The sequence below is a fragment of the Anomalospiza imberbis genome, chromosome 1 (genome assembly GCF_031753505.1).
Source record: "Anomalospiza imberbis isolate Cuckoo-Finch-1a 21T00152 chromosome 1, ASM3175350v1, whole genome shotgun sequence".
Lineage (NCBI taxonomy): Eukaryota > Metazoa > Chordata > Aves > Passeriformes > Viduidae > Anomalospiza > Anomalospiza imberbis.
Window position 1 is genome coordinate 70,989,187 of NC_089681.1, and position 13,135 is coordinate 71,002,321.

General features: G+C 42.4%; 1 protein-coding gene across 4 annotated transcripts in view; it reads left to right on the forward strand.

Annotated features, from left to right (window-relative positions):
* Nucleotides 1-495: 495 nt before the first annotated feature.
* Nucleotides 496-13,135, forward strand: part of TENT4A (terminal nucleotidyltransferase 4A) — a 58,800-nt gene continuing 46,160 nt past the window's right edge. For 2 of the 4 annotated variants that reach the window (XM_068196343.1, XM_068196353.1), the window contains exon 1: nucleotides 497-1,656. In XM_068196343.1, coding sequence (XP_068052444.1) covers nucleotides 839-1,656 — 818 coding nt within the window. In that variant the 5' untranslated portion in view covers nucleotides 497-838. Of the gene's footprint in view, nucleotides 1,657-13,135 lie in introns of all 4 variants that reach the window. The other 2 variants (XM_068196370.1, XM_068196362.1) reach the window with 2 other exon arrangements.

Sequence of the window (13,135 nt, forward strand, 5' to 3'; positions counted from 1 at the left end):
GGGAACCTCATGAATGTCTGTAAGTATCTGAAGGGAAGTTGTCAAGAGGACGGAGCCAGGCTCTTCTTGGCGGTGCCAAGCAATAGGACAAGAAGCAAAGGGCAGCAACTGGTGCAAAAGAAGTTCTACCTAAACACGAGGAAGAACCTCCTTTCTGTGTGAGGAGGACTGGAAACTGGAACTGTTCCACACTGGAACAGGTTGCCCAGAGTCTCCCTCACTGGAGATTTTCAAGAACTGTCCGGACGCAATCGCGTGCCACGTGCTCTGGCACGCGTCTGCTTGAGCAGGGAGGCTGGATCACTGTGGTCCCTTCCAGCCTGACCCACTCCGTGACTCTGGGAGTAACGGAGCTGCCGGCACCCCGCCGCCGGGGCTGAGGCACGTCCGCCGCGCTCCGCGCCGGCGCGGGCGGCCGAGCGCCGGGGAGGGGGAGCATTCCCAGCTCCCGTCTCCCTCCCGCTTCCCGCGCATGTGCGGTTGCCAGGGCGCCCGTCTCCGGTGAAGGTTTAAAATCTGAGGGACATGCGCAGTGCCGGTTCTGGCCCTGGCGAGGGGGACACGCCACATTGGAACGGCGAGCGGAGCGCTCCGGGCAGCGCCGGGTACAGTTTGCGCCGCCTTCGCTTCCTCCCGAGCCGCGCTCGCCTCGCCCGGCTCTGCCTCCGGCCGCCCTGCCGCCCTCGCTCGCTCCCTCCTCCCCGCGACACATGCTGCTGCTGCCGGGCCGCTCCTAGCGCCGCTGCCGGGCCGAGCGAGCGAGGGAGCGGGCGGTGAGCGGGCGGCGGCGCGGAGCTCTGGCCGGGCGGTGAGGGACGGCGGCGGCGGGCGGGCGTGGATGGATCCCCGCGTGGCCTGGATCCAGCCCGAGCAGAAAGGACCCGCGAATGCGCTGTGGATGCAGATCTGGGAGACCTCGCAGGGCGTGGGGGGCCGGGGCGGCGCCAGCTTCCCGCACTACCTCTGCCTCAACTCCCCGGCGCTGGACTCTGCCGCCTCTCCGCCGCGCGGGCACGGCTGCGTGCGGCTCGGGGCGCCCGGCGCCTGCTGCTCCTCTTCCTCGCCGCCTTCGCCTTCGCCTTCCCCGCCGGCCCTGCTGACCGGACTGGTGCCCGCTGTGCCCGGCGGCCCCGCGGCGGTTAACGGTGGCGGCGAGGGAGGGCGGCGGCTGCAGAAGTCGCCTTCCGTGTCTTCCTCGTCCTCCTGCTCGTCGGTGGAGTCCGGCACCGAGAGTCCCGGCTTTTCCTCCTCGGGATCGTGCAGCGGTGGCGGAGGCGGCGGCTCCTCCTCTTCCTCCGGCGGCCCCCGGGCGGTGGCGGTGGCTCCTCCCGGGCTGTTGGGCAGCGGGGCTGGACCCGGGGAGTTTTTTAACTTCCACGAGAACAAAGTGAACGCTGTGAATGGGCACCACCAGCCGCCGCACCCCGCGCGCAGCCCGCACCCGCCCCCGGCGTCTCCCCAGCAGCACCAGTACCACCCGGGCCGCAGGAAACGGGAGAATAAAGCCAGCACCTATGGGATGAATTATCTGCTCTCCGGCAGCCGCGGCGTCGCCGTCAACAACTCCCCCCACCAGCAGCGGCAGCCGCCTCAGCCAGCGCTGCAGAGCCCCGGCACCCCCTGGAAGACCAGGAAATACAGCCCGGGCGTGCAGGGGTGAGCAGCCGGGGCCTCGGGGACTGCTGCAGCCCCAGAGGGAAGGGGGGCCTCGGCCGCCTCCTTCCTGCGGCCCCTCCGGGAAGGGTGGCGGTGGGTTGGGATCATACGAACTCCTCTGGACCCGGCCGCGGCAGGGAGGCCGATGGCGGGGCACAAACCCATGCCCTTTTGTAAATCACCTTAGTCTGTGCGGCTGGGTGGTTCTTGGCCGAAGCAGCGATTCTTGCAGTGCGAGGGGGTCCGTAGAAGCAAGGGGTTAGGCCTTACTTTGTAGTAGATTGAGAGGTGAAGTTGTCAGGCCATTATCAGAGGTCACCTACAGTAATTAAAGCAAGGATGTGTGCAGGATGCTTGTCAGAGCTACCAGGTCTCAATTCTGATTGTAAGGGGGAAGTGGAAGGCTTCCGTTCAGAGGAACTCAAAACCTTTGTGTTAATTTTTAAATGCCTGTGCTTAGGCTGCAGCAAGCTGGTTAGCTTGGGGAGCGTTAGCAACATCACTTGAAAGGGAGGTGCCGAGTTCTGTCTGAGATAGACATGAAAGTCGGTGTAGTTTTGGAACATTTCTCTCAAGTGTGTTTTAGCTCTAGGATAAATTGAGCCAGCCAATACCTCTACAGAAATCTTGTCTTTTTGAAGAGAATGGTTTTATGAAGCTTACCCTATCTTGTAAGCCATACCTTTCTCATATAAATGGGTAGTTAGTAAGGCTGAGTATTCAGTTTGATCTGATTAGCATGGAGAAGGGACTAAAATTGAACAAAGTGTGTCTGGGATGCTGTATGAGATTTCTGTATTACACCTGTCAAATTTCATTCAGTCAAGGGGAAATGTTACTTTCTAAAGTTAAGGTTATTTTATTCTTGGAAAAGTTGCTGGCTGCATTGACTGACTGTAGCAGATTTCTGATGTCACTTCAAAAATAGTTTCTTGGAACATCCTAACATCAAGACCCTTGGATGCCTGTGGAATAAAGGCATTGCATATTTGTAGAGGGGAAATAGCTAAAGATAACAGGGTGTGAGCTGGAGATTTTTAAGTGAGAGATTTAACTTAATGACTATGTCTTCCTTTTCTCTTTCATGTATTTCTGTCAGGTGCTGAGTAAGTTAAAAGTTACGAAGAAGTATTAAAATACATTTTTAAAGTTCTGTTTTTGCAAACCATAACCTCAGGAGGGGGAGGACAAGACTTATGACTACTACTTTTTAATTTCAGACTGACACTGAAAATTCAAATTTCTTCCAGGAAGCTAGAATTTGAATGTTTAAGAGGCATCTTGCGCTAGGAGCTTTGAGTCCTATACTAAGAAGTTTGTATGCCTCAAGTTCCAACAATATCTTTAAAATAGTGTGAAGTTTTATCTTTTTGTTTTCGTAGAGATGTGGTAGAGCACTGAGTTAACTTTTTAATTTAAGTCAGCTCAGTGTAAGTGAGGCAAATCTCCAAGCAGGTGGAGGAAGGAGCAGCCTGAGTTCATCCAGCAGGTGTATGGCAAATGGCAAACCTGTGAATCAAATCCAAGCATTGCAAGTTCTGTCCTGTAGCAGCACCACCTATGCTTCACATAACTTTATTTTTCAACTTCTGTCCATTTTCTTTCAGCTGTTGTGTAACAGTGGCTGTGCCACTCTTCAAGTATGAGTTTCTAGAGAATCCATACGCAAAGAAGTTGTTTAGCTGAGATTCAGTTGCACTATTCAGTTCCGTAATGTAGGTAGTTCTTTTGCTGATGTGTTAATGACAAGTTTTTGCTAAATATCTTTGAAAGTGGAAGCTGTGTTTCCTGATCTTCTCTACAGGATCTCTGTTAGAAAAGTGGGACCTGATTCTGGCAGTGGGATACCAGTAACTGCAGCAATTGCGATCCTATAGTTCCAGAGCATTCCTTATAGTAGCAGGGAGCTAACTAGTGCTGAAGGAGAGCATGAGTCTTGAAACCATAGACCTAAATATGACAAGCAGTTTCTGCCTTAAAGTTTGAGTTCTTTTACCCAAGGTGAATCTTGAACAGCTGTATATTCTTAAGCAATTTTCTCTTTAGTGTTAGTAATTTTTTATGAACTACTTGCATGATTGAGATAAGAATATTTTCAGTGGTGGATTTAGGTATCTATCTTCTGCAGTAATTCCTGTTTAGTGGTGAGCTTAACTTTCTCCTGAAGCCCTGGCTGGTGTGTTATTTGGCAGTTCAAATGAAAATGCACTGAAAAGGCAGGGATGGGGGACAGATCCCTACAGGAGTTTCTTGTGGATCCCTTATGTTCCTTTAGTTGCCTGCTGTTCCCTGGAACTGTCAGCTGGGTCCTGAAGTATCTCTTTAATAACTCATCATCTGTTGACAGAGTATCTTCAGTGTTGCCGTCCTGGTATATGCAACTGTTGAAAAATGTGGTCCTGAAAATCTTCAGCTGCATTCTGGTTTGGGCATTGATTATAGGAAGAAGGACTTGATCATAGGTGCTCTTAGGCTTACCCTGTACGTGAATGGTAGAGCTTACTCTGCTGTGAATATTGTTCATAAAACAGTGCTTTTCTACAACATGCTGAAATTTCCAAGTGATATGCAGTGGTTCACAGTGTTACTGTATTGTCTTCTGGTAACAGAGTAAGCATGGTAATCTCTGTTAGCACTCTCCCAGGCTGCAGTTGTACTTCTGATGAATTGCCTTCATGCTTTGAAGCAGAACTGTGCTCTCCTGCTTTCTCATTCAGAGCTGAGGATGGTCTGTAGCACTGCAAGTCATCGTTTTATTCACACTGCTTGTAGTCAGTGGCTTTGTGATGGTAGGTGTGGTGATGTTTAGGAATACTCTAGAAATGCTGTGTTTTCTTCTGTTTTATATACATAATTCATTTTTTTTTTCCAGTGGCCTCATGCTTTCACCACTTTGATAGCAGCATGACAGTCTTGGTAAAGGAAATTTTTCCCAAGTGTGAAAAGCTATGTTGATAAGATTTCATCCTAAAGCTGTTCTTTTGGATGCCCATGTCATGCTTTTAACAGAATTTTGGAAGGTAAGGAGTGAGGAGACTGAAACCATATTTATTCTAGTGCTTCAACAGAGTGATTAATATAGTAACAGTGGGAATTACTTTGTGTCTGGATATAGTTTAGGACTACAGATGACAAAATGGTTGGTTTCAGATGCAAGGCAGGGAAGTGTCCTTTAATATTATGAGGTTAGTTCAAACTGTTGTGACTGATGTTCAGAACTGCATGTTATTTCTTGGTACTGCAAAGTATCCTCTTGTGTGTAAAACTACATCTGGCCTCTTAGGGTGTGCATTCTTTGTTCAACAAATACCTTCTGTTTCTCTGAAGTCAGTATCTTAAATATATCTGAGTAATTTAAGCATCCAGAGAGTTTTAAAGTGTTCGAATATTACTTCAAAAGATGGCATCAGGCTATTGTCAACTTTTTGCTAAGGCCTCTACTGCTTTTGTTTGGATACACAGCTAATGGAGTGCTTTCTTTGAAGATGTAGCTAATAGCTTCTGAATAGTATAAAATCACATCAGATTTATTTTATTTCTTAATATGAATTTAACAAAGTAAGTAAAAAATTAAAGCATTTTTTACAATACGAGTCTGTACTGCTTAATACTTTCAATTAAGTGTTCAGTCAAATTGTAGATGTTGAATGAGATTAGTGCTGAAATACCTGGCATATCTGCTTGGCACATTACAGTGCTGTGCAGAAACAACAGAACTGGCTTGTTGAGGATTAGTTTGGGTATCAGAACTGTTATGATACATTGGAATAGTGCTCTGCCTGGACTAATTAGTGTTGCACAGTGTCTGATGACTTCCTGCATTCATTTCCCCCCCTATATAGCTGTTGTCTGTAACTATCTTTTGATAATGACACACAAGTCCTGCCATAGAGTACCAGAGCACCAAGAACTCCACATTGCCTTATACTGAAGGAGGATTCAGGGCAGCATTCCCTAATCACTACAGCAGGTACTTGGGGAGAATTCTCATAAGCAAGGTAATCTTATGACAGTGCTTCTACAGAAGACTTGTTTCAGTGTTCACCAGTTTGCAGATGAATGATACTCTGCACAAAAAGTGATGTCTAGAGATATGGTGGCGTGTCTCTGTGCTAAGCTTATATTAGATCATCTTTATTACTTCACCTGTATGCAGTGTTTGTAATTCCAGTCTTAGAGGGGTTTTTTGCATTTTTTATATATTTCAGAATATATCTTTATAAAGATATATTTATATCTTTATAAATTTAAGATAAATTTAATTACAGTTTAGTACAATGCACTATTAAAAATCCATTGCATTCAGGGCTGTGCATAGCTGCGATTGCATGTTTGTCAACCCTTTCTTCTTATTATCCTGCTGTCAGAGCTGTCAGATATAAATTAATGTGTGGGCATGCCATGTTGTCAGCCTCTTCTGCAAATTTTGTTTTCTGGTACTTTGAGCTTAAAGAACGTACACTTTGGAAATGCTCTGAAGCCTTTACTGTCTGCAGTGAGATGTCCAGCACTTGTAAGGGCTTTAGGGGCCTCCCAAGCGTGATTATTCTTAACTTCTCCCTGCGCTTAATTGTGCTGTCTTGCTCCAGCACCTTCTAGTAAAGAATCAACACAATGGGCTATGCTTCACTCACACTGATGTCCACTCCTTGGTGTCTGCTGTCTGTGCTGCTAGGTGGACACCTGTAGTGGAAGTGTTAATGTAGGTGGCAGGTCACGCTAGCATGTTACACTCAATTCTTGTTTTGCTTGACTATAGGGTCAGGGTAGAACTAGGCAGTATATGCTGGAGTGTATGCAAGGAGAAGTGTGGAAGTATTTGCCTGTTAGTCATAGTAAATTTCTGGAGAGAGCATCAAGATGTAGTTAAATGGATTGTTATCATGCCTGAAGGTTGGTATGAAGGAAGGTTCCAGGGTAGCTACTGGATGAATTGTCCAGAAGAACAGACAACGTGTTCAAGTACGTTACCTTGGTAAAGCACAAAGTTTCCATGCAAAGTGGGTACCTAGTGTAGAGTTAGAGACTGATGCTGTGGGGAGTGGAATGAAAGGAATGTTTTGGCAGCAGTAGGCACCAGAGGTACTAGAGATCAGAAAGGCTGAGCTACAGTAGTAAAACATGAGAAGGCCTTGCCTGACAGGTGCTCACATCTGTGTGTAAAGGAGAATGGGACATGTTTGGAGCAGTTTAATCCTGGCATCAGTTTCATGGTGTTTTTGCCAGTTGTTAGGCTTTGGCAGTAGAGACAGCTGGTGCTAAGAACATCAACAGCTGTACTGGGTGAGACCCTTAGAGACCAGTGCCAGATATTGGGAAAAGAATATATCAACGTGAGCTTGTGGTGATATTTTCTGGAAGCATCTCCCAGCTTTAAATTATTAGCGGTTCTTGGACTACCTGGGTTATAGGCAGTTCATTGTTACGCTTATTGTAGATTTTATGTATGACTGTGTCTTGCCTTGATCTTTTATGATCTGGGATTAACAATGACCTGTGGGAAGATGTTCCTCAGTAAAGCTATGCATTATGTAATTTTTTTTTTTTTTTTTTTTTTTTTTTTTTTCATCCTGAGGTTGTCACTAGGATTGTAGTGGCTGCCAGTTGCAGGTCTGTGCATCACAGAAGCAGACCATGAGTGCTTTTTGCAGGGGACTTGAAAAAGGAGGAGGGGGGAGGTGGAATCACCTGACAGTTGTTTGTTTTCTAGTCTGTTAAATACTTTCTTGTATTGAAACTCTTTCCTGCCTCTAGATGTTTATCTCCTCTGTATGCTTTGCAGTCCCTGCTTTATCTTTGGGACTCATATGAACCATACTTGTGTGTGATAGTGTCACAGTATTCCTGCATCTTGGGCTATCTTGTTCTATCTTGTACTTTGTCTCCTTATTGCTAATGTGGGACTTGCCTGATATTTTTGTGCTTGGAGGCTTCACCTGTGATCTTCCTTTAATATGGAAACTAAGAGTTCCAGCTGCTTGTTTCCCGTTTAAAACATTTCTGTGTATGTATGAAGGGTCTTTCCCCTCATCCCCTGTCAGCTTAATTTCTTCATAAGCTTGCATAAGGGTGTATGGGGCCATTGTCAAATGCCATTTGGAAATCCATGAAAATAATAGATTTTCCTGTGTGGTTCTCTGATTCTTCCAAGTAGCTCTGAATGTTGTTGTTTTTTTTGTTTTTTTTTTGTTTTTTTTTTTTTTTTTTGTTTTTTTTTTCCTAAGACGCTATTTCCATCCATGATAGTTATATTAGCATCTTGATATAGTCATAGCTATTCATTTATTGCATTGATTCTGCTTTAGGCTACTTTGACTATTTTGAATGTCAAAGCTAATATTTTTAAATTAAAAAAAAAAAGATAACTACTTATTGTCGTGGTACAAATGCAGTATGGAGTGAGTATGACTTTTTGTGCATACTGAATTACCAGGAATAGGTTTTGCTGTGAATATTTTCTATTAAAAAGTTTGGGACAAGTTCTTCCTTCATAGTTGTGGATCAGGGAAGTCTCTGAGGAATTAAAAAAAAAAATTACTAACTTCTCTACATATCATGCATTGGGATCACTTAACTTTGTCTGTACTGATAACTTAATTCACTTAACAGAAGCAAATTTTTGGTCTCTTGAACTAGTTTAGCCTTTCTCAGTCATAGCTTTGCATATTGATAAGTTGTTTCTCATAATCGTTTTTGATAGCCTTAATCTTCCAATCCTCTTTTCCTGGTTTGTGCATGACTTCAGGATTTCTCAAGACATCTTCTGATGGAATCCTATGGCAAAGTAGTAAAAGCTCCTTTTTTTCTCCTAAAACCTGATTAGTGATGCACACTAAACAACCAGTATATCTTTAGAAGACTGAAACACATTGTTCTTTTGGTTATGATTTTAAAGGAGCTTCCTATATTATATGGCAAACTGCAGCAATACTTAAATCCAGAGAAGACTTTTCTAGCTTTTTTTGCCTTGCAGAGATACTGACTTTGAATGTGAAGGGTTTGTTGCCATCAGTGCTTTGATGGGTGCATTTTGAGTTAGTCTGCTGCTCAGAATTATGTCAAGAGTTGTTTCTCTTTAATGTTTCAGTGGCTAACCTGATGTAATGAATACCTGATCTACATGGGCATAATTAGTCTCTCATCACTAATACATTTCTGCTGTTGAAGTCTGACTTGTCTGGGATGTTAATCACTTGCTATCTTTGAGCATTTGGAAAAGAATGGTATTAAGACAGGAATTTCAGGGTTTAGTGGTTCTATTTATTAGCATATCAAGCTTGCTGATTCAGTCCCAAGGTTTAACATACGGCATTCTCCTTCACTGGTACAACAAAATGATTGTGATGTTTTCTTGGTGGTGTAGGGAGGTTCATCAGTCCAAGTCAGGAGTAATGCACTTCAGAAGCTTATGTAGCAGATCTGCATTGCCCTGTATTGAATTGGAGATGTACATCTGCTTATTTTTAATTTTTTTTATGATGCAGCTTTTTCAGAGCCCATCCAGCCATTAATAAGGTAATTTGTTGACTTTTATTGGATTGATATACTTTGCAGAAATATTTCAGTTTCTGATTTTCTTCAAAATGCAGACAAATTCTGTTACTTAGGTCTGGAAAATTGCAGTGTTAATCAATCCAGCAAACTTAGTTTCTTGAGTGCATCAACTGTTAAGGTGTTTTTATGAAGTAAAATCGAATTGGCAAGAAACTTGGTCTGAAGTTAGGATGGGCTCTGACTTGCATGATTTTGGGGCAATGAGAAAGCTTAGAGAGGAAATAAGAGCAATATGATCTCTTGTGGAAAATGTACAGTATATTTTATAAACTACTGTTCTGTGTATGAGAACAAATTACTTTTTTCTTCCATTATCTCCCTAGTAGCTAACTTGCAGAGTAAGCTCAATTCTTATTTGAGTTTGGTATTTAGGGTACCTGTCTGTAAAACATTTCACAGCTCTGATTCATAAGTACTATATAGTTGAGGGTTTTTTTTATTATTATTATTCTGCCAGTCATTATAGTTTGCTGCCTTCCATACAATTACAGTGACAAAGTTAATTGCTGTCTGAATAATGTAGTAGTATGAGACTGATTTGTTGCAGCAATATGGTCTGTGAATGTAGCACTGTGTTTTCATAGTTTCTCTCATCTGTAAGCTTAGAACATTGCATAGGGCATAGAGTAGTACTACCTGAGCCTTACTGGTGTTGTGGAGGACTAGTATACAAAGTTAAAGGCATCTGATGGCTGTTGTGAGTGGAAATGTGAAGAATTGTAGTTAATCTCTTCTTGGTCATAGCTGTATCTTAGCCCCTTTTGCAGATGTCTTAATCTTAGATCATACTGGGATAAATCTTTCTCAGAATGCATTCTTACTTTCACATGCTCTGTCTCTCTCTCTCTCTCTCTGTGTATATTTATATATCAGTATGTGTCTCCTCCTTTATTTCACTGAACTAAGAACTAAGAACTGTGTTCTTTAGTTTTAGACCATGAGACTGATTGACTGATTTCAACTACTGAATGCATTTGATTGTTGTAGTGTGAGATTTCACCTGCATTTCCATGACAATGCAATTGTGCTTTGCCCTAGTCATAGGTGAAGGTACAGTTCAACAGATTTCCAAAATTCGTGCAGTGACTGACGTGCATTTCATCGTTTAGTCTTGAGACAGTGAAGTCACACATGGTTTGGAATTCCTGCTTCATTGAAGGAATGTATTCTATGACTTGTAACCTTTATTTCAACAGAGATTCTTTTGAGATGCTGTGTGTACCTTCCCATTTCTTTACCTCCATTTTCTGTGCATCCCTAGTATTAGACCCCCATGCTTTAAGTGTGGCATCTATTCTTTCCTTTTTTGAGCACACTTGGGTGATGTGTAAGCCTTCAACTAGAAAAATATTCATTTTAGTAAGTAAAGAATATGTTTTTAAAAAGTGTTAGTTGTTCCACATAAAAGATGCAATCATGTTTGTACTGTTCCTTTAGAATAAATTAATGTGCTTAGTACTGTAGTCATGTTGAAAAGGAACCAGATGCTTACTTGAGGGAACAGTCTCTGTAGGTTTTAATTTACCTTCTAATTTGTTGATGATGATTGAGAATTTTGTTTCACTCCATTGAAGTTAGCCCTTGAAGTAATAAGTCAATCTTATGTATAATAGTGTTTGCAGTAAACGAGTAAAATGGATGATCTCCTTTCTTAGAAACCTGCCTTTGAGGAAAAACATTGCAAAAGTCTGAGAATGTCACCTGAGTGTTATTTTAACCTAGAGGCTGGAAGAGTGGCTGCCTTTCCTTAAACCGTAGAAGGGATAATTTTTTGATAAACAGAAGATGTTAATTTTGTTGCAGTAGTTCAGCCTGTAAGCAGCAGATGCTTGCTGTGCTTAGCAGTAATAACATCAGTAAATGGTAGGTTCCTTCAGGCTGTTAAAATTAGCAACCTGAATAATGTAGCGAGTACAAGCAGCCTCTCTTCTTCATTCCTGTGTTCTAATCTTTGCCATCTTATATTAGGTAAGAGTACAGTTATAGCTTACCAACAAGTTTCTTTCCCAGTATTTCTATAAATACAGTAAAGCTGTCTTGTTAAAAAGTTGATTAAAAGGCCTAAATTTATTAGCGAAGTAATACAGTAGGCATCCTAAAATGCTACAGAAGATTGCTAGGTGCTGTGATGCTGTTGGGATTCCAAATTCTTTAAGAAGCTAAAAGGAAACTGACAAGACTTACTTGTCTATATGTTGAGGGAAGTTCTATTAAAAAAAAAAAAGAGTTAGAATGTTACTTATATCTGCATGTACATCATCTGCTGCAGATGGAAATTGTGTTCCTAATGATTAAAACACTGTCACAGTCCTGGCTTAAAAAGTGCTTATGAAAATCATAGAGGGTACGTGGACAAAATACTTAAGTAAAAACTATCCCTGTATTGGCTGGCTGACTATTCCATAGTTATCTGTTTTTTTCAGACACTGCATTATTCTTTCAGCTAGTAAGAAGTTATACTGGGATTAGTCATGAACAGCATACAGGATCTTGTTTTATATACATGAGAGTTTTGTGACAGTGTTCCAATAACTTTATCTGAGCAAAGATGTTTACAAAAATGCAAATTACTGTAACATTAAACTTTAAAAAAGCATCTCTGTTTTGAGAAGCTTCCTCAGGTGTAAACCAGAAGGTAAAATGACAGTGGTTGTGCTGCCATATGCTGACTGTGAGTATAGCATTGATTCTTATCCAGAAGGATATAGACCAAGAAGATGATCTCTAAGAAGTAGAAACTGTTGAATTAAGGAGAACTAGAAAGAGCAAGCAAAATAGAAGTCTTTTAAGACAGAGGGTTGAGAACTGGTTTGCCAAATGCATTAAGACCTGAAAGTCTTGCACATCAAAAGCAAGAAACTTGGCATAGTCAGTAGGGCTCAGAGAGAGATGTGAAAGGGCACCAGGGGGAACACAGACCATATAGTAAGAACTAAGTGAACTAATTGCTTTCTGTCAGAGAAGGACTTAAGAAAGCTTTGACTCCAGGCAACTGCAATTTTAAATTTCAGTAAGAGTTTAAATCCAGTCAGCAGAATAATACTGGTTATACACCCATGTCTTGTGGTATATGCCAAAGAATTTCAGGGGAATTAGCTATGAGTATGACTTGAGCTCTAAATGAGCTTTGGTATCTAGACCTCTGCTGTTGTCCCATTCAGATTGAAGCATTAAACCAAGTACTTGCCAGTGTGAAGTAGAAAATATGAACCTGACTTCATATTAAACAGCAGATGAGGGAAGGAAATGTAGATTATTGATGAGTGATACTCTTCTGAGTCTTTCATAACGTGGTTAACAATTGTGGCTGTTAATCATTGGAGGAGAGGCTTCATGGGGCATCAAAGTGAGAGTACTTGTGGGTTGGCTATTTTCCTGAGCTCACTGATGCACTGGGGCTGCTTTTGAAAGGCTGTGCTGAGTGTGGTAGAGGTTGTGATGGGGACAGATCGCCTTTTATTCTCTTCCCTAATACAGGATGGCTACTGTAAATGCATTTTTTCCCCAGAAATGTCTAGGTCTCCTGGACTGGTTGAATGGGGCGGATGCCATAAAAAAACAGAACTTTTTGCATGGCCAAACATAAAGAAAGGGTCAAGTGCATGTTTTGATTAAGGTAGTTGCGTCTCACAGGTCTCATTTTCTTGAAGGATTAATTGTTAATTCATATTCCTGTGTTCAGTTTGATAACACAGGTGCTGATTTTTTTTCAGAGGAATGTTTGAGATTCTTTTTGAAGAGTTTGTAAAAACCAAACATTTACAGGTTTGCTGGGTTAGTGCTTAGAGCCAAAGGAAAAAATAAATTATGTACTTTATAATAAGGGAAAGTTACAAATAGAATTACTCAAGACTGTTGCTCGATATGTTCATAAATACCTGGAGGGAAGAAATGAGTGAGAAAAGGATAGAAAGGATAATGGAAA